Below are 21,946 nucleotides of genomic sequence, written 5' to 3' on the forward strand. Positions count from 1 at the left end.
TATGACACCCTCGCATATAAAAGAGGCTAATTTATATAATTTGTAATGCAATTATTATCATAAGAATCAGAATTCCAGTCACATATACCAATGCAGTAATCTCTACACACAGCACACACCACGCTTTAGTTATCTCACGCTTGTTCTAGAATCATGCACAACTTCAATATCAGTCTCCCCAGTCCCCGGTTCCTGAAACCCTAGGTCAAATTCACTCAATTCCACAGATTGGTGTTCGGTCTCATAAGTCTCACTATAACTTCCCATCATCCATTACACGTTATAATACATAAAAACACAGACACGTTAAAATATAAACACAGCAAAACAAAACTGCCAATTAGAATACAATACCTTAAAAAATTTAGGTTACCAGAGCGTCCTAAAACATAGTCTCAGTTCAACTGCCACCCTTCACACAACCTTATACTTATGTGAAGTCACAGAAGCAACTGGATCCCTATCAAAGGATTTTCTTTAGACAACTCAATCACTAGGAAAGACTTAATCTCAGCTTAATTGTACCTTTCACACAACCATTTATATGGAACGTTTTAAGTGTGAAATCACAGAGATAACTGGCATCCCCGGGAATTTAATACCTCTGGTCAATTTTCGGTGATTCTCCCCCACCTAATTAGTTAAAGTTGGTGCATGTTTATATTTAAACGATAAACCGAATTATTTCAGTCTAATTGTTTAACCAGTATTTTGCAGGGTCAAACATCAAACGTTAAATCAAATAATAAACCGAATTTCTTCAACACAACTATTCAAAACCAGTATTATGCTATGTCAAACATAAATAACAGGTTGTACGGTTTTAAGCAACCACAAACCCAACAGTTATCCCCAAATTTATACAGTTTGGACAGGCACAGACGTCTTTGATTCCCAATTAGTTTTCTATCAAGGTATACAGGTTTATTATTCACACTCTCATGCATACGACAACACCCGCACTGTCTAACTTTTAAAGTACCAACAATAGGTACGTTGCCACGCCCTTACCCCTTTCGTTTAACCTACTCTATTTCTTATGTTCCCATTTACACCCTATTGGTGCAAAGACAATAAGTTTATACTCTCTCCTAATTTGCAGTATCTCACTTATGTTCCCATTTGCACCCTATTGGTGCAAAGACAATAAGTTAATACTCTCTCCTAATTTGCAGTATCTCACTTATGTTCCCATTTGCACCCTATTGGTGCAAAGACAATAAGTTAATACTCTCTACTAATTTGCAGTATCTCACTTATGTTCCCATTTGCACCCTATTGGTGCAAAGACAATAAGTTAATACTCTCTCCTAATTTGCAGTATCTCACTTATGTTCCCATTTGCACCCTATTGGTGCAAAGACAATAAGTTAATACTCTCTACTAATTTGCAGTATCTACCCATGTTCCCAGTTGTCCCGGACAACGACAAATGGCGATTTATACTGTCTTCTAAGTTTTTAGGAGTGCTGTCCTATGATCCCAACTATATTCAAACTATGTTCCCAATTATATCCATCCCAGACCGATACAATGACAATAGATTTTTATAGAATATAGTGACAAATAGCGTACACACTCGAGTGCTGTCCTATGATCCTAACTATATCCAGACTATGTTCCCAATTATATCCAGCCCAGACTGATACAATGACAATAGATTCATTAGTCTATGTTCCCAATTATATTCAGCCTAGACTGATACAATGACAATAGCTTTTTATGGAATATAGTGACAAATAGCGTACACACTTTTATCCAATAATTCCCTATATCCCCAGCCCACCCCTGGTGGTACCTAGTCTGGGGATTTCAGTATTTTCCCAGAACCGCTCTTCTGTGGAACAATACTCAATATACCATGGCTTTTAACCCTCACATTTATCAAACATTTGCATAGTATATTATGAAATCGAAATAGTATACTGTAATCTTTATTTATAGTACAATAGGGTTCACTTACATCAAACAGGTGCTTCACAAAATTAATTTGGATAAAGCCAATGTGCAAAACTTCAGTTATATTACAATAGGTGTTTTGCTTACCTTTTTAAAAGCCCGGGCAATTTGTGAAACACAGTTCGATGACAGTGATGTCCAATAGGCTGGGTGAATTCCAGCGAAGTTCCGCCACCAGATCACAGTCGGAGGTCACCAATTGTTATAAATTGCGTAATTCAAATCTGGTATTGGAATAAGAATCAAGAGATCTTCAATCCAAGCTTAATTTATTATATGCAAAATGTATGTATGATAAGTATGAAGGTTCGTATACGGGCTCACTGACAAACCACGCAGGGCCGACAGAGAACTAGAATTATTGTTTACAGAAATTTCTCAAGTACTCTGACAGAAAGCCTCCACCTCTTCTGTTGGCCAACCAGAGCAAAGGACTGAGTGTGGTTCAGCCAATCCGTTGGCGCAGGGGGTGGGCCCAACTCCTCGGCACTCCATTTGTTACTAGACATGGTTGCTATGATAACCTGCGAAAGTCAGCACCCAGAAATACATCATCCCACTGTACTCAATGTTCAAGGACAGTTTCACAGAATACAAAGAGAGAGTGTTCGCAACACAAGTCTTATCTGTCCTACCCCCAATGTTCCCCACCCTGTTATGTGAAACAATCCATATCAGTATATTGCTCCTCATTAGTGCATTCCTTCCAAGCTATCCATCACATACAGATCCAATTATGAGAAAAATAAAACCCAACAACTGCGCAAAAAGATGTCGACCGAGGCAGCTACTCCTGAGAAACCAGGCCAGGGGTAACGTTTCGTTTCATTCATTTATTATTATGTTAACTGGCCGGCTAACTGGCTAGCTGGTAACATTTATTTTCATTATCCTGCTCGCTAAGGTTTTGTTAATTTGAATCCGTATTGTTTTGAGAAATGACCAACTAAATGGTTATCTAGCGAACTACCTGACTAGCTGGGACTACCTAGTTAATCACTAACTTTACCAACGCGTTAACTAGGTACAGTAGCTAGCTACTGTAGCTAGTTACAGTGGAACTGACAGCATTTTAGCAACATTAAACATTCTATAAATGTGTTCATATACACCCCCATGAAGATTTTTTTGTTGTACATTTTCTGACAAGCGAGCACTTAGATATGGTAATCAATTCTTAGAATGTTTGGGAATTACGTATACTAAGGCATTTGTGAAAATGTATATAGTAATATAGAGTTGGAAATCAGCTGTGTGTTTGGACAATAAATAGACACTGCAGTAAATAAATCCTCATAAAAACATCTCTCTGGTCCAGGAGTCTATGCAGACCCGTGCGCCACAGCCAATCAGAGCTACAGTAGGCCTTTATGCAAACAAGCCATTTGCCCCACAGGCCTGCCATCATTCACTTTGATCTGGACTGTGTGTTTACAGGCAGTTGCAACGGTGTGACTTTAGATCATTAGAACGCATTAGCCAAAAGCCACAAAATACCACAGGAGACCTCTTACATTTTGGAACTTTACAGTCCTATCGATCAAACCATGAAAAGGTAGGCTCTCTCTCCCTCAGTTATGCACATCAACAACAAGATCAACAACTAATGCTAGCCAGAGGAAGATGTGCTAAAACGAAGGAACATTAGATAAACACTCTTAAACTTTTTCAGCTAGTTGGCCATCAAAATTGCACTGATAAACAATGGGGAATTGTAACCTACTCGTCCTTCTGCAGCTTGCATGCCCTTGTCCCAACCAAGCACCCAAGCTAGCTGGCTAAAGTTGGCTGGCTTGCTAGCTAGCTACTTCCAGACACAAATGAGAGAACACCTCACTCTGACTATTTTACTCGCCCTAGCAGAGTTGGTTATCTAGAAAGTTTGTGACTAACTATTACTTTTTTTGCCTACATTTACTGACACTGGTCACATTCAGCGGGTGTTGCGCGTTCGTAAATTCATCCGTTATTCTGCGCTCTGGCACACTCAGACGAGTGCTCTGAAATCAGAGTAGCTAGCTAGATAGGCAGGGGAAATTTGCGAATGCAAGAGATATGCTAGCTAACTGGAAAACAGTCGTTGAAGTTCTTGCTAGCTACCCAAATGACACCTGCATCTCTAGCTGTGTATATCCACCAAAAAACGATGAGGGGAAAAAGTCAGTCACTCACCCACTACTCCCAATGACATCCTCCTAGCAGCTAGCTAGCTATCTAGCTAACGTAAGGCTCCATGTTTTTAGTTTGCTACATAAATAGATACGCTAGCCTATTAGCCACTTTATGACTGACTTGTGATCATTGCCCTTGCTAGTCTGATTGTATTGACATTCCCAGCCTTAGTTACATTTGTCAGTTTTTGTCCAAAATATTGAGTCATTGAAACTAAAACCGTGCATCCCGAATGGAGGCAGCAAACAATGTACCAGGCCCGCTGTGATTACAACCTCAGAAAAAACAGTAATGTAGGTAACTTTATTTAGGCCTTGGAGAGCTGTGGTGTCATTTAAAAACAAGGAACTGATTTAATAAATATCAGTCGCGGGGAGAGGACCGAGAGGCTAGAGCGGATGTAGCGAGGCGAGGAAGGGGGGAGCAGAGAGATGCGGGGAACGGGCGTAAGTGACGTACACACACTCAGCAGCAGCCGGCGGAGGGGGAGCCGTGGAGAGGGAGAAGACTGCACAGCTGAGCTCAGGCGAGCTGGCACACACACAAACAGGGATGTTGCTAAATCAACCAAAAGTCGCTGGGGCAGCCTTAAAAAGTAGCTACATTTGTCGCTATACAATTTTACCAATAGAAGGCGCTGGAGGGGTCTGAAATCTCACTAAATCTAGTGACAAAGTTACTAAGCTGGCAATACTGGACGTATGTTGAGTGGGAACAAACCAAACAGATTCGGTTCAGTCAGTCGTCCATAGCGCGGTGTTAAAACATGTAAAATAAAGTTTTAATTTCGATGGGCAAGGGAGAAATAACTTGTAGTATTGGTCACCATCTCGATGTCACCATGACATGCTATTTAGCTAACGTAACGACAATCCGGTATGAATGACCAGTGCAACCAAAGATGGACCACAGCCTGTTGTTTCCAATGGGCAGTGGCGGCTGGCCGATAGAGGGCGCTAGGGCGCCGCCCCCTTAAATAAAATTATTTAAAAAAATAAAATAAAAAATAAATAAAAATAATAATAATAATAATAAAAACATCAGTATGTCAATATTTGTGTGTTTGAAATATGGAATGCACACAGTAATATGTGTAAGATATGATAGAAAATCATATTCGCAACCTTTCCTCTGCCTGTCAAACGCCTCGTCAGCTCTGGGCGATACAGAAAGTGCCCCGAGGAGGCGGGTCTACGTAGCAGTTAAGCCAATTGCTAATTTAAGATATGAATGTATGACATAAAATGTAGCTAATCAGCGATTTTAATTCGAATCCAAGGAGGGCGATTATTTTATCGCCCCAAGCTCGCCCCTGATAAAATAAGGACCGGGCTCCAGTGGCGCCATTTTTACTAGACGACAATGGCGAGCGCAAAGCGTTACTCCTCCAAGACCCAACCCTAACTCGGTGAAATCTCTCCTCCAAGATCCGTTTGAGAGGAGAACTTTGTCAGAGAAAGTTCGGGTGAAAGAGCTGGGCCCAGATCAACCTGACCTCTCAATCAGACAGCAGGCTAGCGAGAAAGGGAAGCAGTATATGCGCGGCTTCTCCCGTAGCTGGTACACCAGGAAGGCTTGGCTAGCTGGGTGCACTGATGCTAATGCTTTATTTTGCTTTCCGTGCTTGCTTTTTAAAAGCACGAGGGTCAGATTCAGCATGGACAGGTACCGGAGTGAGGGATATGAAGCACCTGTCAGAGAAGGTAAAGAAACATGAGAACACCAGGGCACACATGGACAACTCTGTAAAGCTAGCTGTATTAGGAAGGGTGAACATTGCTACGCAGCTGGATGACGGCCACAGGATTGCGGTGAGGAAACACAATGAGGAGGTGGATAAAAACAGGCACATTCTATCCAAAATTATCGATTGTGAAGTTCTGTGGGGCTTTTGAGTTGGCCTTGCGTGGGCACGAGGAGACTGACTCTCGGACAACCCCCGGCATTTTCCGGGGCTTAGTGGATTTTGTTGCCTCCCTCGACAGTGTGCTGGAGGAGCACCTGAAGACAGCTACCGTTTTTAAGGGCACGTCAAAGACGATACAGAACGAGCTGTTGGACTGTATGCTGTTAGTGCTTAAGGATTACATCCTGGAGGAAGTAAAGAGTGCTGATTTTATCGCCATTCAAGCTGACGAGACGACTGACGTTTCCACCCACTGCCAGTTGGTGCTTGTGATACGCTACATCGATGCTAAAAGTAACGTCCAAGAGCGTTTTTCGAGTTCATTTTGATCGAGAACGCAACCGCCGACACCATCGCTACAGCGCTGCTGGAGAGGCTCAGCACCATACTCTCACATGGACAAAAGGCCAAACTTATTGCCCAGGCTTACGACGGAGCAAGTGTGATGAGGGGAGCCACCGGCGGAGTGCAGCGTAAAATAGTGGATGTGTACGAAAATGCGCACTACGTCCACTGCTATGCACATCAGCTGAACCTCATCATGCAGCAGGCTACTTCACGCATCCCCAGGATCGGCACTTTCTTTTCCGACCTTGCAGGATTTTCTGCTTTCTTCTCCAGGTCTCCCAAGCGAACCACCGTGCTTGACGAAGTGGTTGCGCATAGACTCCCCAGAGCCTCTGCAACACGGTGGAACTTCCACAGTCGCGCTGTAAACACTGTGTACGAGTACAGGGATGACCTCCTAACGTGTTTCCAGACCATCAGAGACTCTGGGAACTTTGATGCCCCGACTGTCAGAGAGGCGGGGGGCTTTGTGAGGATGCTCGAAGACGAGGCTTTCTGTTTTTTCCTGGCACTGTTCCACAAGATCATGCCAAATGTGGACATGCTTTTCAGCCAGCTGCAGAAGAGGAACATCGACCCTGTCTTCATTAAAGCACTTGTCCAGAGGTTCACAGACAGCATGCTAACAATCAGGTAAATAACTATATTTACTATTGGCTGATAAAGATGTTGTTAGAAAGATGAATAGTTCACTTACAACAGTTTAAAAGCCTAAATGTGTCTGGTCATCAAAGTGAGTGATTATCATAGAGCCGTCACAATTATATTTGTTTTAGTATTTTAAAAGGAAAGAGAAGACACAATCAGACGTTGATAATAATGCAGGAAAGTACTACACAGTTTGTAATAATTATTCAGGTGTCCACCAGGTCAATTTCTAGAAGAGGCCTAGTTGTTATTAAAGATTAACTTTATTGCTAAGTGCACAGCAGAACAAAATGATGTTGCATCCCTCTCACGAATGTAATAGAAAAAGGCTTTAAAACGTAATAACATCAGTTAATTATGTACATCACAGGTTAAAAGCAGTTACTAGACATAGTTTGTGTGTATATACACACTATCTGTCTGTCTGTCTGTCTGTCTGTCTATTATATATATATATATATATATATATAAAAGTCACTGGTTGTGTGTTGAGGGGGAATTACAGTGAGTTAAGAAGTCTGATTGCAAGTTATCAAATTAAACTTTATTTTTTTGGACCCAGGGCCTCAATTCCCTCTTTGTGTGGGGACAGCGCATCTGACGAGCAGCAACAGCCCATCAAGCGACGGAGGATGCTGGGACCAGGAGAACAACAGAGGTTGGCTATAGAGGTAAGTTGTGATGTAATTGTCAGTGTTTCCCCCCTAGAACTTTTTTCAGGCCTGGTAGTATGTAGCCAAAACCCTGAACAATCAGCACCTTGGTAATCATATACTTGAGTTGGACATAGGCATGTGTCAGTCAGGATCACTTGCATCAAAATAGCTTAATTGCAAATTAAAGCTGATGATGTATCTTTTACAGGTATGTGATACCATCCTGAGTCATGCCAAAGAGAGGTTCTCCTTCACCCAGCACCTCATCAGCGCAACACTATTGCACGGAGAGTTGTTCCCACAACACAGTGTGAAGTTCCCGATACAGCGCTTGAAACAACCGTGGAGGCGTACCCCATGTTGAACAAGGCCAAGCTCAAAACCGAACTGTCCCTCATCTATGAGAACAGTGAGTTCAAGGCTTGTAGTGGTGCAGTGCCCCTGTACCAGTTCTTCATGGAGAACAACCTTCAGAGCACTTTCACAGAGACTGCCAGCCTCCTCAAGATCCTCATCACCACACCCATGACAACTGCTGAGTCAGAAAGGTGCTTCTCTACACTGAAAAGGATCAAGACCTTCCTGAGAAACAGCATGACACAGGATCGCCTGAACGCTCTGGCCATGCTCTCCATGGAGAAGAAACTTGTCAGGGACATTCCTGACTTTAATCAAAGGGTCATTGAGAGGTTTGCCACTCAGAAGGACAGACGGGCAAAATTCCTGTACAAATAAGATGACAGACACACACACACAGAGCAGCTCTGGCCGCATGTTTCTTTGTATATAGTTGACCTTAGCATAAAAAATCCAGTTATATATGGTACTCTAGAAAGTCTTAATAGTGTCTTTGCTAATATTACTGTATATATGTTGTTTTGTATCAATTAATTGTTGCAGTTCTGGAGCACATTAACAATTAGTCACATTTAGTATGATCATAAAATACTGTATGCTATTCTTCCAGTCAAAGGTTTGAGTTCATCCACTTGATATCCATTTCTATATTATACATCCTTTTATACAGTGTAAGATTTCCTATAAACTTTATAATAATTTCATGTTATTGTCCACTTTCCACTCTGTTCTGACAGCATGCCTGTTGCGTTGCCTGTTTACTACCAATGGTGAAAAGTTCACTTTAAATGCAAATGAAAGGCTTGGGTTTGTGTAATATGTTTTTGTGTAAGAATGCCTCAACTTTTTAATATTGGCATTAAATAATTACTGAATGTTTCACTGAGCACTGCTGTCCTGCAGTTTGTGTTAAAATATATCGCGATGGTTACAGGGGAAAAAAAGTATGGCACAGCCCCACCGAGAATATTTTTCACCAGCCGCCACTGCCAATGGGAGCAAATTAATCATAGTGGGTAGAACAAGCAAGGAGGTGGGCAGAGCCACAATCATGAGCTTGCGAGATCCTATTAGCGCGTTCTAGCATGTATTTACATATTTCCGGTAGGGAATGCCTACTCTGAAGTGTGCGTGGGCAATAAACCAATTCACCCTTGCACTCCTAAACAACGCAATTTTTTGAAACTTTGGCAAAGGGTAAAGTCTACACAATTTATTCCACTCTGTTCGTAACAGATTATAGTTTTGGGAACAGAACTCTATTGAAATCAAATCATCGATGAGAAAATTTGCGGAATGTAGGCCAAAATCCAACTCGCTCCATCTTCTCCCAATACCGGCCACTTGGCTTCCTCTCATCACAATATTTGGTGGTGAGTGGAAATGCCAACTGGACGCTTCAGATTTATACATCTGGTGAAACATCTGGCTGATTGTTCTATCTGTGGTACAACGGTGTTGTATCGTGGTGCTTCCCAGTTCCCACTGTTGCTTTCCACTGGGCAGAAGTTGCTTCACCTGGCAGGTGTTTCACATGTTGCTGGCGGTAGCTATGTGGCCAATCTCACTTAACTAGAAATAACTTGTAATATTGGTAGTATAGTAACTATCTGGATGTCACTGTGATACAGTCTAATGCTCAATGGGGAGAGTCTTGTGTCATGTGTGGCTCAGTTGGTAGAGCATGGCACTTGCAACGCCAGGGATGTGGGGACCAGTACAAAAAAACAAAAAAAGGTAATAAAATGTATGCTCTCACTACTGTAAGTCGCTCTGCATAAGCGCGTCTGCTAAATTACTTAAATGTAAATGCGAGAGTTTGTGCTGCAAGCCGGCAACACAACACGGGGCACAGTGTGTCCTTCGCTTCTGCTTGCTGAGCATTTCTGTCCTGCAGTAAGGAGAGGGAAGTAGCTAGATATACTGAACAAGTGTTGGTCCCATGTTTCATGAGCTGAAATAAAAGATCCCAGGAATTTTCCATATGCACAAAAAGCATATTTCTCTCATTTTGTTCACATCCCTGTTAAGGAGCATTTCTCTTTTGCCAAGATAATCCATCCACCTGACAGGTGTGGCATATCAAGAAGCTGATTAAACAGCATGATCATTACACAGGTGCACCTTGTGCTGGGGACAATAAAAGGCCACTAAAATGTGCTGTTTTGTCACACAACGCCACATTTATATTTTTGTTCAGGTGTAGTTTAGCCAATATCAGGCCAGGTTGACATCTAAAGCACATTTATTGTAGTGATTTTCAACTGCATTGTCAACAAACAAAAAAACTATTATTCAGAAAATTATTATTCAGATAAAGCACAATTATTCCGATGTTATTCTGAACACTGTCCAAAGTCCCAAATTTGGCATACAAGTTTCCAATTCTCGCTGAAGTTTCTAGCCACAAGCATAAACTAGCTAGCTGGTGAAGGCTCATTAGGACAACTGACTGAACTGAATCTGTTCGTCCCCCACTCAGCTCTCGCTGCGCAACATGCGTCATACATTTTCGGCACCAGGCAAGTTTTTAAACCCAGAGACGCAACATTGTGAGACTTCCGGAAACACTTGCGAAACAGACCAAGCAGGCCGGGGTTTGGGGTAAAGGTCTTCACTGGTCCAAAAAAGTTGGACCCGTTCCAAAATGGATCCGTGGCTTTCCCACCCTACCCGATATATGCATACATTTATTTTATTTTTAACGGAGACCCGTTCCGAATGGACCCGAGGACAGTCAGACCCGTTCCGACAAGGCCTGTGGAAAAACACATCTGTGCTGTTCGAATCCGAGAGACTCGTTCAGATCCGAGAGAGAGAAAGAAACCTGTGACTGGGCGCTGCCAGCGGCATCAATAATAGAGCGAAATTGGCCAAATGCTTGTTACAAATTCTAGCTAGGGGTTACGTTTAGGAGTTAGGTTAAAGTGTTAGGGGAAGGGTTAGCTAACATGCTAAGTAGTTGCAAAGTAGCTGAAAAGTAGTAAGTAGCTAAAGTTGCTAAAATGCTAACGTTGTCCATGATGAGATTCGAACTCGCAACCTTTGGGTTGCTAGACATTCACGTTATATGCAGTAACCATCTGTCTTGTGTAACCATACCAAATGTAACATATCATACTAATTTGAGTGTCCCGGATTTACATTTACAATGTTACGTCTAGTCTGAGACCAGGCTGAGTATTGAAACATGCTCCAACATGCACTTAGTGAATGTTCTTTCTGTGTGGTGTTTTGGGAAACAAATGTTACATCTTCGGCCATTCTAGGAAAGATGCATCGTTAAAACACTTGTAAGCCTAAATTCCAGGTAGCTAGCAAAGCGGTCTGATTTGTTGCAGCTACTCTTAATGAGTATATAATCTATTGTCATATGTTTTGGTAACTATAGATAGCTAATGTGTTCTTTCTTTCCAAAGGGAAATGATTGGCAAGGCCAAGCATGAACCTAATAATACCAGGAAGGAGAGGCCCCAGAAGCGTGGAGGTGGTCGCTTTGAGCCCTATGGAAACCCATCAAAGAGATACCGTGTGTTTGTCAGCAACATCCCATACGATGTGAAATGGCAGGCACTCAAAGATCTAATGAAAGAAAAAGGTAAGGTGTTAAGAGTAGTGTTGGATCCGCTATAGATATGAAGTCCAGCAAGGCTAATAAAGCCTCCCATAACGGGTCATTTGGGTTGAACCACTTCACCACGTTGACTGGAAGGCCTCTGGCCTGTAAAGGACCCAAGTTGCAATTAGTAGCTATGAGGTTCTTGGTATGCGGACTAGGCGGCAAAACTTGAAATGGCAGTGGCATTTCCATGGATTGGCCTGTTCTGCTTACTCCCTGGGATGATTCAGATTTCAGAACAGTTCTCTGTGATTTCTGCCTTCAGCTAGTAATTTTTATAGTGCTACGAATAGCATTATACATTTGTACTTTGGAGTGATGGATTTCTTCAGCTACACTTGATTAGACAATGGGAATCTACAAAATAAAGGGAGCTCTTCAAATGAAATACAGTGCTTATAGTATATGGGCCATCAATTGCACTGTTGTGTTGGGTTTTGCGTGGTATATAGCAAATTGCATTTCTCACAGAAAAACATCCTAATTGCCTTGAGACAATGAATTGCTCTCAAGTGCTTACACTACGATTGTTAAAGCAGGTCTTGCTTATGTTTTCTGTGTGATCATTTTCTTAGAGATATGTTAGAACTAATATAATAAATAAATCATGATAAAGCATAGGTGTTCTGAGAGGTTACCAATGCTTTTCAGAAACATAATTTAGTGTTTGGATATGATTGAATGTGGTGTTAAATTGCATTCTCTTTTTTAGGTTTGTTGTTTCCGCAGATGTTGTACCAATCACGGATGTGTGTTTTGGGATTTCTTGGGGTACAGGTCTACAAAATGAAGCAGCTTCTTACGCCTGTTCTTGTTTCAGCTGAGGATTGGTTCATGTCCATTTATGGTGTCGACTCATTTGCTGGAATTAGCTATGGTGGTCCCTCTGTTAGTTAAAAATGTGGACACTTGTGCCTCTCCGGGTCCAATGGATGTACATCTTTCCAAAAATGTTTTTCAGACATTGGAGTTAGCGGAGTTGGTACAATTTTAGTTTGTGTGTGTATTCATTCAAAGGTGCGGCAGAACAGTTGTATCAGTCAGTGGTTCTAAATACATTTAACAAGGAACGTGGATTTTGGAAGGGTAGACTCGTGGTTTCAAAAGCCTTTGCAAACTTTCATTCTGTAAAGTAAGTTTATCTTTACTTAGAAAAGGGTTCCTTCATGATGGCAATTCATCCGATTACAGGGCTGGTAGCTGTTTGACAATTGTTCTCTTCAATATATTGGTCTTGGTGTTTTTAGGGCCTTGGCAAGGACAGAACCAGAAGTCATTTTAAGATCCAATAACAGCTTGCCTTTTGTAGACCTGTACCAGAATTGGCTACTGAGGTGCTTGGGGGGAGGCTCTGGAGTAGCAGGCCGAGCTCACAGTCACCAACCGCTTGTGTGTCTGCTCTAAACCCCCATTGTTCTCTCGGCTTCTCTCCCTTGGTGTGTGTCGTCTGGAATCTGATTTGTAGTGGGTGAGGTAACGTACGTGGAACACTTAATGGATGGAGAAGGCAAATCAAGGGTAAGTGCAATAGTCAGCTTGAGTTTCCTTTTCTTTCATTGTGGGGATTTTCAAACATGGAGTTTTGATGAAAGTGTGTCAAGTGGGTGACACTGAACAGAAAACATGGTGCAGTCTGTGGCACTGATGCTGCTTTTCGACTGTAACATCAGTGTTACACTAGTGTATACACCCTGATGTCATACTAGGGAAATTGTTTCCATGACTAGGGCTGACGGTGAGGAATTGTGAAGAGCAGAATCAACAACCTCTACATAATCAAAACAGTTGCTTTGTGAGAAGGTGTTAACCGTCGAAGGTGTAAACCCATGTTCACACTTAGCCATTATGAAAAGCTCCAGCAGCCTTGCCTTGGCCCCAAGTCAGAGCAGGTCCAATGAGGCCATGGCCCAGTGAGTCCCAGGAGCCGGGCTGTGGAGGTGGAAACACAAAAGTCTGAGACTTTTTGGTGAAATACCCGGGGTAAATCCTCAGTGGAAATGCACCATGAATGAAGTCATCTCCTGGGTTGGTGTCTTATTGGGAATTCAGGTTTCAGTAGCTGAGAAAGTACAGTTTGCTGCGGATTTGTTCATCTGGGACTTAATCTAAAATGGGGCCCAGCCCCCAACAGGTTGTTACATTGTTGTTACATGTAATAGATTTGAGTCTATTTAATTGTTTTTGTGGAACATATATTTCCAATTTCCATCAAGGGAGTCCATTTTGTCAATGGGACTTCTGCTTTTGATGTGGACAATGTTTTAAGGGTTTAGATTCACCAGACCTCTGCATTTGTTGACCAGCTTTTAAACAGTCTAATCATTTTTAAAGAGTAAATGACTGTTCAAGGCTAAGGCCATACAAGTGAGTAGAATGTGTGTTTAACCTTGTTATTGAATATGGAATAAGGTCATTAGATGGCTTTCATAACATGAGCTATTCTGCCCCCTGAATAGCATTGTTCTCTACATTGCGAAGACTGATTACTAACTTGAACATTGTTTTTCTACTTCAATGATGCTGTTGTGCGGTCTTCAATCAACAAAGGGTTGCGCGTAAGTATTTTCTTCATTCAATCTTTATTCTAATAGATGTCTCAAAGTTCTTCTAAGTTCCATATATTCATCATGATGTTTGTCTCAACAGGGTTGTTGAGTTCAGGACTGAGGAGCTGATGAAGAAGGCTGTGGAGAAGGTCAACAAGTACAACCTGAATGGTCGGCCCCTGATGGTTAAAGAGGTAAGTAGTATTTTTTAAATCTAACAATAGGCTTTTATTTCCTGTTTAGTAATGTTGGCAATGTCTCTCTCTTCCTCTTTCCCCAGGACCCAGATGGTGTGATTGCCCAGAGGGATTCCCACAGGGCCCAGGGTGGTGGAGGTGGTGGCGGCCCCCCCGGCGGCCATGGTGGAATGAACATGGGGATGGATCGCATGAATATGGAGAGGATGAACATGGGCCCAGGACCGGGAGCCCCACCCATGGTCAACATCCCCCCCAGTCTCATGAACAACTCTAACATCCCCAATGAGATCATCCACGGGCTGCAGGCCGGCAAGATCGGAAGCACTGTCTTCGTAGCTAGCGTAAGTCGGAGATTGTAGTCCAGAATGCCAATATGCATAGTTTTATTTTGTATAATTTGAAATAATATATTGCAGTACACGTTATTGCAATAATTTTAACCATGTCAATGCCATGTTTTGTGTTTCCAGCTGGACTACAAGGTTGGCTGGCAGAAGCTGAAGGAGGTGTTTGGCATGGCAGGAGTGGTGGTGCGTACTGACATCCTGGAGGACAAGGATGGGAATAGCAGGGGCATGGGCACTGTCACCTTTGACATGCCTATTGAAGCTGTCCAAGCCGTCAGTATGTTCAACGGTCAACTGCTGTACAACCGGGTCATGCATGTCAAGCTGGTAAGCAATATACTCTAGAGATTGTACACTCACTAAAATGAACAAATGTTACAATCTGTGTAAACATTTTGAATGTATTTTAAGCTGTGCTCTTGTTGGGTATTTCAGGATGAGAAGTCCTTGCCAAAAAGAGACTTTGCACCACCTGAGAGACCCCCAGCACTACCCCGTAAGTACACGAGAGCCCCCCCCCCTGTAAACAGAAGCCAATGAAAAGCTGAAAGAAAACTGCCATCTCTGTCCAACACAAAAATATTGAGTATGTTCAAGCCTCGCTTCCACAGGCTCTTCAATAGAAGGGCCGGTAGTATTTCTTCTTTCTTTCAATCATCCATTGCTTTTCCCTCAGGTGGACTGAGTGGCATTGGGCTGGGACTGGGGCCTGGTGGCCAACCCATCGACGCCACCGCACTGAACAGAGGAGTTGGAGGAAGAATGGGCAGCATTGGACCTGGAGGTAAGGGGCTGTCTTTGTGATCCTCCTTCACATCAAACTTTAATTTGGCTTGGTTCAGTCACTCACTAATGTTTGTTTTGGTTTGTAGGCATGGATGGCATGGGCTTCGGTGATGGCATGGGTAGAATGGGAGGTATGTACGTTTTTGTACTGCATCCATTGATTGGGTAGAGTTAATCAAAAAACATTTGCATGGTGTTTTTTCTTATACATTAAAATTTTAATTTCCTCATCATAATTTCCCCCCCAGGTGCGGATGACTTCGGTGGAGGAATGAACAACATGGAGTGCTTCGGACCATCTGGAATGGGCAGGATGAATGGTAAGGAAATTAATTTCACACATTACAAATTCACGCTGATGTGAAACATTCACGTTTGGCTGGTCTTCTAATAGTTTCATCTCGTGTTGTCAGAGATGGACCGTGGGATTGGTGGTGCTTTTGACCGGGAGTTTGGTCGAAATGAAATGGGCATGTCTCGCAATAATTTTGGAGAGTCCTTTGATAGAGGAATGGGTTAGTACTTTAAGGATTTGCCAAATGTCTTGCTAACACGTTGAACATGACTGATGCTGATTTCTCACAGGACCTAAACTCTCTCACTAGTCGTGTTGTGTTTTCCCTCGACTTACAGGTAGCTCACTGGGCATGGACCGCATGAGCTCTGGCATGGATCGCCTGGGTGGTGGAATGGACCGTCTGGGGGGGATGGAGCGCATGGGAATGGAGAGGATGGACCGCGTGTCTGATCTGGACAGGCTGGGGGGGTCTGGCTTTGACAGGATGGGCTCTGGGCTGGACCGGCTGGGGCCCAGTATGGATAGGCTTGGTTCTGGCCTGGATCGTATGAGCTCCAGCGTGGACCGCCAGGGCCCAGCTGGGTTTGACCGCCTAGGCCCTTCCAGTTTAGACCGCATGTCTGCCGGCCTGGACTTCGTCTCCCCCATGGGCATGGCGGACCGCATGAACACCGGCATGGAAAGGATGGGAACCAACTTTGACCGAATGGGGTCTGCCGGCATCGACCGCTTTTCCACCACTGGACTTGACCGCATGGGCTCCACGATGGTCCGCATGGGCGCTGCCGGTGTTGGAGGCCAGTTTGACCGGCAAGCTGAGATGGAGCGTGGAGGCTTCGGAGGAAACAGCTTTGGAGGAGCCGGGGCTGGAGCCAACGCCAGGAAGGGTGGTCAGATCTTCGTCAGAAATGTAAGTGTCTCTTTAGAAATAATTATCTTACGTGTCCCCATTGGTGTGGTTGGAGCATATTGATTTTAAAGGAACGTTCCACAGCTTGTCTCCACGACTCCACAGCAAGTTGTTAGTGGCCCTAGTTATCTAAATTGCCCGGAAATGTAAAAATAAATGCGCAAATAAGCGGTAAAATAGGCATTTGTCGAACCAGGAAGTAATATGTTAGAATGAGAATACTACAGCTTCCATGGTGCTTTGCGTCTGGAAGGCAAGTACGGAGAGGTGCGTCTAACCTCGATATATTAACTAACGATACACAACTGCAATGCACACATCAGCACTGTGAAATTATGCCGATATAAAAACATTAGCTAGCAGGCGCAAAACACTTACTCCATTGTCATCTGTCCTCTTGGCCCCCGGGTTTAGGCTGTTTATCTTCTGGATACTGAAGGATGTCTCCAACACAGGGTTGAAACTCGGATGATTAATCAGTCTGTCACCTTCTTGGCTGGAAGTGGCAATGGTAGACAACAAAAACTGCGCCCGGTCCCACTCATTACAACAAACACAATCTGTCTCTGTAGCCATTAATGGGCTTTTTCCACATGGACACACTACCAGTCAGTGTTCGCGCTAGCCTCCCCGGCTTCACCAGCGGATTCATCTTCGGCAGCAGACGCCGCTGCATGATTAGCCAGATATTCCTCTCCTCGTCTTATTTACTCCTCGCTGTATTCTGGCTCAAAAGTTGTAATCGTCCAACTCTGTGGGGGGTCATCGCTTGCAGCACCCATTCTACACACGATCTGTGCTATAGGTTCTCTAACTGTAGTAATGAGAGCTCTGACTGACACAGAACTACAGTCTCAGGGCTGTTTAACTAGGAACGGCCACTTTTTCAAATTCCCTGTGTTCGGGGTGGGACACGTGGAGATCAGGAAATCAACCTCACTCCTCCCTTAAGCTTGTTGTAGTTTTCATAAAACACGTGATTACCCCCAAATACATAATTGAGGGTAAAATATGGGAAATAACCATAGCTAGCTATTGATCTACAGAATGCATTTAGAAGCTGTTTTCACAGACCTACATGTTCGTAACGTGATCTGGACAACGATTTTGAGGTCAATGGCCGGAACGTTCCTTTAAGACTAATCTTGAAGCTAGTATTCGACAGGCACCATTGTAAACTTCAACTGTTCAATTTGACTCTTCTCTTGTAGCTGCCCTTTGACTTTACCTGGAAGATGCTGAAGGATACCTTCAATACATGCGGTAAGAACATAATCTACTCATCTCTCTCTCTCTGTGTATGTGTGGAGGCTGCTGACGGGGAGGACGGCTAATAATTATTGCCGGAGCGAATGGAATGGCATCAAACATGGAAACCATGTATTTGATACCATTCCACTCCAGCCATTATCATGAGCCCGTCTTCTCAAATTAAGGTGCCACAAACCTCATGTGATATATATATATATATATATATATATATATATATACTACCAGTCAAAAGTTTGGACACACCTACTCATTCAAGGGTTTTTCTTTATTTGTACTATTTTTTACATTGTAGAATAATAGTGAAGACATAAACTATGAAATAACACATTTGGAATCATGTAGTAACCAAAAAAGTGTTAAACAAATCAAAATATATTTTGTATTTGAGATTCTTCAAATAGCCACCCTTTTCCTTGATGACAGCTTTGCACACTCTTGGCATTCTCTCAACCAGTTTCATGAGGTAGTCACATGGAATACATTTCAATTAACAGGTGTGCCTTCTTAAAAGTTAATTTGTGGAATTTCTTTCCTTAATGCGTTTGAGCCAATCAGTTGTGTTGTGACAAGGTAGGGGGGGTATACGGTAGGGGGGGTATACAGAAGAAAGACCTATTTGGTAAAAGACCAAGTCCATATTATGGCAAGAACAGCTCAAATATGCAAAGAGAAACGACAGTCCGTCATTACTTTAAGACATGAAGGTCAGTCAATACGGAACATTTCAAGTTTCTTCAAGTGCAGTCGCAAAAACCATCAAGCGCTATGATGAAACTGCCTCTCATGAGGACCGCCACAGGAATGGAAGACCCAGAGTTACCTCTGCTGCAGAGGATAAGTTCATTAGTTACCAGCCTCAGAAATTGCAGCCCAAATAAATGCTTCAGAGTTCAAGTCACAGACACATCTCAACGTCAACTGTTCAGAGGGGACTGTGTGAATCAGGCCTTCATGGTCGAATTGCTGCAAAGAATCACTACTAAAGGACACCAATAATAAGAAGAGATCTGCTTGGGCCAAGAAACACGAGCCATGGACATTAGACCGGTGGAAATGTGTCCTTTGGTCTGGAGTCCAAATTTGAGATTTTTGGTTCCAACCGCCGTGTCTTCGTGAGACGCGGTGTGGGTGAACGGATGATCTCAGCATGTGTAGTTCCCACTGTAAAGCATGGAGGAGAAGGTGTTATGGTGTGGGGGTGCTTTGCTGGTGACACTGTCTGTGATTCGTTTAGAATTCAAGGCACACTTAACCAGCATGGCTACGACAGCATTCTGCAGCGATACGCCATCCCATCTGGTTTGGGCTTAGTGGGACTGTCATTTGTTTTTCAACAGGACAATGACCCAACATACCTACAGGCTGTGTAAGGGCTATTTGACCAAGAAGGAGAGTGATGGAGTGCTGCATCAGATGACCTGGCCTCCACAGTCCCCCGACCTCAACCCAATTGGGATGGTTTGGGATGAGTCGGACCGCAGAGTGAAGGAAAAGCAGCCAACAAGTGCTCAGCATATGTGGGAACTCCTTCAAGACTGTTAGACAAGCATTCCAGGTGAAGCTGGTTGAGAGAATCTCAAATATAAAATGTTTTGATTTGTTTAACACTTTTTAACCTCGAGGTAGAGTCCCTAGTGTCCGAGTTCTTTATACTGAAGTCACGATTCGCGTCTCAATTCCCTAAAAGCTGTGGTCCAACCATTTTTAAAATCTGAGTTATGTTACATTGTTGCACATTGTAAGGATAACACGATAATACAGCTCTCTTAACATTTGCTGTTGTAGCTAGTATGTTAAATATGCAACCAAGAGATTTGACAGTCACTACTGGTTGACTTGGAGTCATGAAATTAATCTTAGACTCGAATACTACAACAATGCAAGAGACTATTATGTGAAATGTAATTCAACAGAATTGAGAAGCATGCTAATTGGATTGTTTTGAAGTTAGACCACAACATTTTCCCATTTGGCAATGACACCATGGTGAAGTCTTTTTGACCCAAGATTCAATTGGAACTTTAATCAAAATATTTCTAACCCCACCAATGTGCTTTCTTTTGCAGGTCTCGTCCAGTATGCTGACATCAAGACGGAGAATGGCAAGTCCAAGGGCTGTGGCGTGGTTCGCTTCGACAACCCGGAGACTGCAGAGAAAGCCTGTCGCATCATGAATGGCTACAGGCTGAATGGAAGAGAGATCGACGTCAGAATTGACAGAAACGCATAATCGTCAACAGATCCACTGTCATTTTGACCCTGATATTTACATATTTATTGGTTTGTTGGGGAGTTGTAACAGTGCAAATGTGTACTTTTAGTTACGCTCGTCCCTGCATTTTTTTGTGACAATTTTTTTATTTTTTATTTTACTTATACTGAACAAAAATATTAACACAAAACGTAGTGTTGGTCCCATGTTTAATTTGCTGAAATAAAATATCCCAGAAATATTCCATACGCACAAAAAGCATATTTCTCTCAATTGATGCACAAATGTATTTCAATTGACTGATTTCCTTAAATGAACTTTAACTCAGTAAAACCTTTGAAATTGTTGCATTCATATTTTTGTTCGGTGTATAATGCTTCACTTTTTGCCTTGGTTCTAAGGTTTTTTTATATCAAAATTGGAATTTTGTCCACCCTTCCTTTTCATTGTGCCGACAACATCATAGGGGCATCCCCAGATACTGAACCTAGCAATATAAAATGATTGTCTGTTCACACTGGAAAGTCTGGCAATTTCTCCAAGCTTCTCTTCTGGACGAACTGCGGCAGGTGCAGATGGCTGTTGTGCCGTGATGTTGAAAGTGTTGCTAATCTCACATTTGAAAGACCGTAGCCTCACAGATATATCGGTCGCATTGTTCTTTCACCGGATTTTGAAATGTGAAGCATCCGGTTTGCGTTTCCACTCACTACCAAATATGGTGGTGAAAGAAAGCACAGTGTCCGGCAGTGGGAGATGGATTTCGGCCAACGTTCTACTAATATTCTTATCGATGAAACGTTTGAGCTCAATACAGTTTTCTGTTTCCAGAACTATCATCTGTTACGAACAGAGTTGACTAAGTTTTGTAGACTTAACCTTTTCCCAAAGTTGTATAAAATTGCGTTTAGAAGAAGTGCAAGGGCGAATTGAGTTATTGTACAAATATGCGCAAGTTTTTATGTAGTAGCACAAACTCATGGGCAGGGTTGCCAGGTGTAAGCTAAAATGTATATCCCAATGACACTCAAAACCCGGCCAAAAGGCCTGTAAACTAGCCCTGAAAACTAGGCCAAACATATTTTTGCACGGCAGGAGAGGAGTCTTTACCGTTCGGCCATCAGATTTGCCACCAATGCTCCATATAGGACACATCACTGCACTCTATGCTCCTCTGTATACCTGTCGCAAGACCCTCTGGTTGATGCTTATTTATAAAACCCTCTTAGGCCTCACTCCCCCCTATCTGAGATACCTACTGCAGCCCTCATCCTCCACATACAACACCCGTTCTGCCAGTCACATTCTGTTAAAGGTCCCCAAGGCACACATCCCTGGGTCACTCCTCTTTTCAGTTCGCTGCAGCTAGCGACTGGAACGAGCTGCAAAAAACACTAAAACTGGACAGTTATCTCCATCTCTTCATTCAAAGATTCAATCATGGACAGTCTTACTGACAGTTGTGGCTGCTTCGCATGATGTGTGGTCTACCTTCTTGCCTTTGTGCTGTTGTCTGCCCAATAATGTTTGTACCATGTTTTGTGCTGCCACCATGTTGTTGTCATGTGGTGTTGCTTCCATGGTGTGTTGTCTTAGGTCTCTCTTTTTGTAGTGTTGTGGTGTCTCTTGTCGTGATGTGTGTTTTGTCTTATATTTTTTATTCCAGCCCCCGTCCCTGCAGGAGGCCTTTTGGTAAGCCATCATTGTAAA

The 21,946-nt window shown here is 42.9% G+C and overlaps 1 protein-coding gene across 5 annotated transcripts in view; it reads left to right on the plus strand.

Moving 5' to 3' along the window:
* LOC121533587 (heterogeneous nuclear ribonucleoprotein M-like) overlaps positions 1–20,436 on the plus strand; it is a 28,158-nt gene extending 7,722 nt beyond the window's left edge. The window contains exons 2-16 of one of the 5 annotated variants that reach the window (XM_045205541.1): positions 2,719–2,771; positions 11,466–11,644; positions 13,131–13,183; positions 14,213–14,220; positions 14,312–14,405; positions 14,492–14,752; positions 14,882–15,085; positions 15,194–15,254; positions 15,435–15,542; positions 15,631–15,675; positions 15,793–15,864; positions 15,958–16,059; positions 16,178–16,752; positions 17,964–18,015; positions 20,091–20,436. In XM_045205541.1, coding sequence (XP_045061476.1) covers positions 2,731–2,771; positions 11,466–11,644; positions 13,131–13,183; positions 14,213–14,220; positions 14,312–14,405; positions 14,492–14,752; positions 14,882–15,085; positions 15,194–15,254; positions 15,435–15,542; positions 15,631–15,675; positions 15,793–15,864; positions 15,958–16,059; positions 16,178–16,752; positions 17,964–18,015; positions 20,091–20,254 — 2,019 coding nt within the window. In that variant the 5' untranslated portion in view covers positions 2,719–2,730 and the 3' untranslated portion in view covers positions 20,255–20,436. Of the gene's footprint in view, positions 1–2,712; positions 2,772–11,465; positions 11,645–13,130; positions 13,184–14,212; positions 14,221–14,311; positions 14,406–14,491; positions 14,753–14,881; positions 15,086–15,193; positions 15,255–15,434; positions 15,543–15,630; positions 15,676–15,792; positions 15,865–15,957; positions 16,060–16,177; positions 16,753–17,963; positions 18,016–20,090 lie in introns of those variants that run through there. The other 4 variants (XM_045205540.1, XM_045205543.1, XM_045205542.1 and 1 more) reach the window with 4 other exon arrangements.
* The last annotated feature ends 1,510 nt before the right edge of the window (positions 20,437–21,946 follow it).

The sequence above is a fragment of the Coregonus clupeaformis genome, chromosome 20 (genome assembly GCF_020615455.1).
Source record: "Coregonus clupeaformis isolate EN_2021a chromosome 20, ASM2061545v1, whole genome shotgun sequence".
NCBI classification, from domain to species: Eukaryota; Metazoa; Chordata; class Actinopteri; order Salmoniformes; family Salmonidae; genus Coregonus; species Coregonus clupeaformis.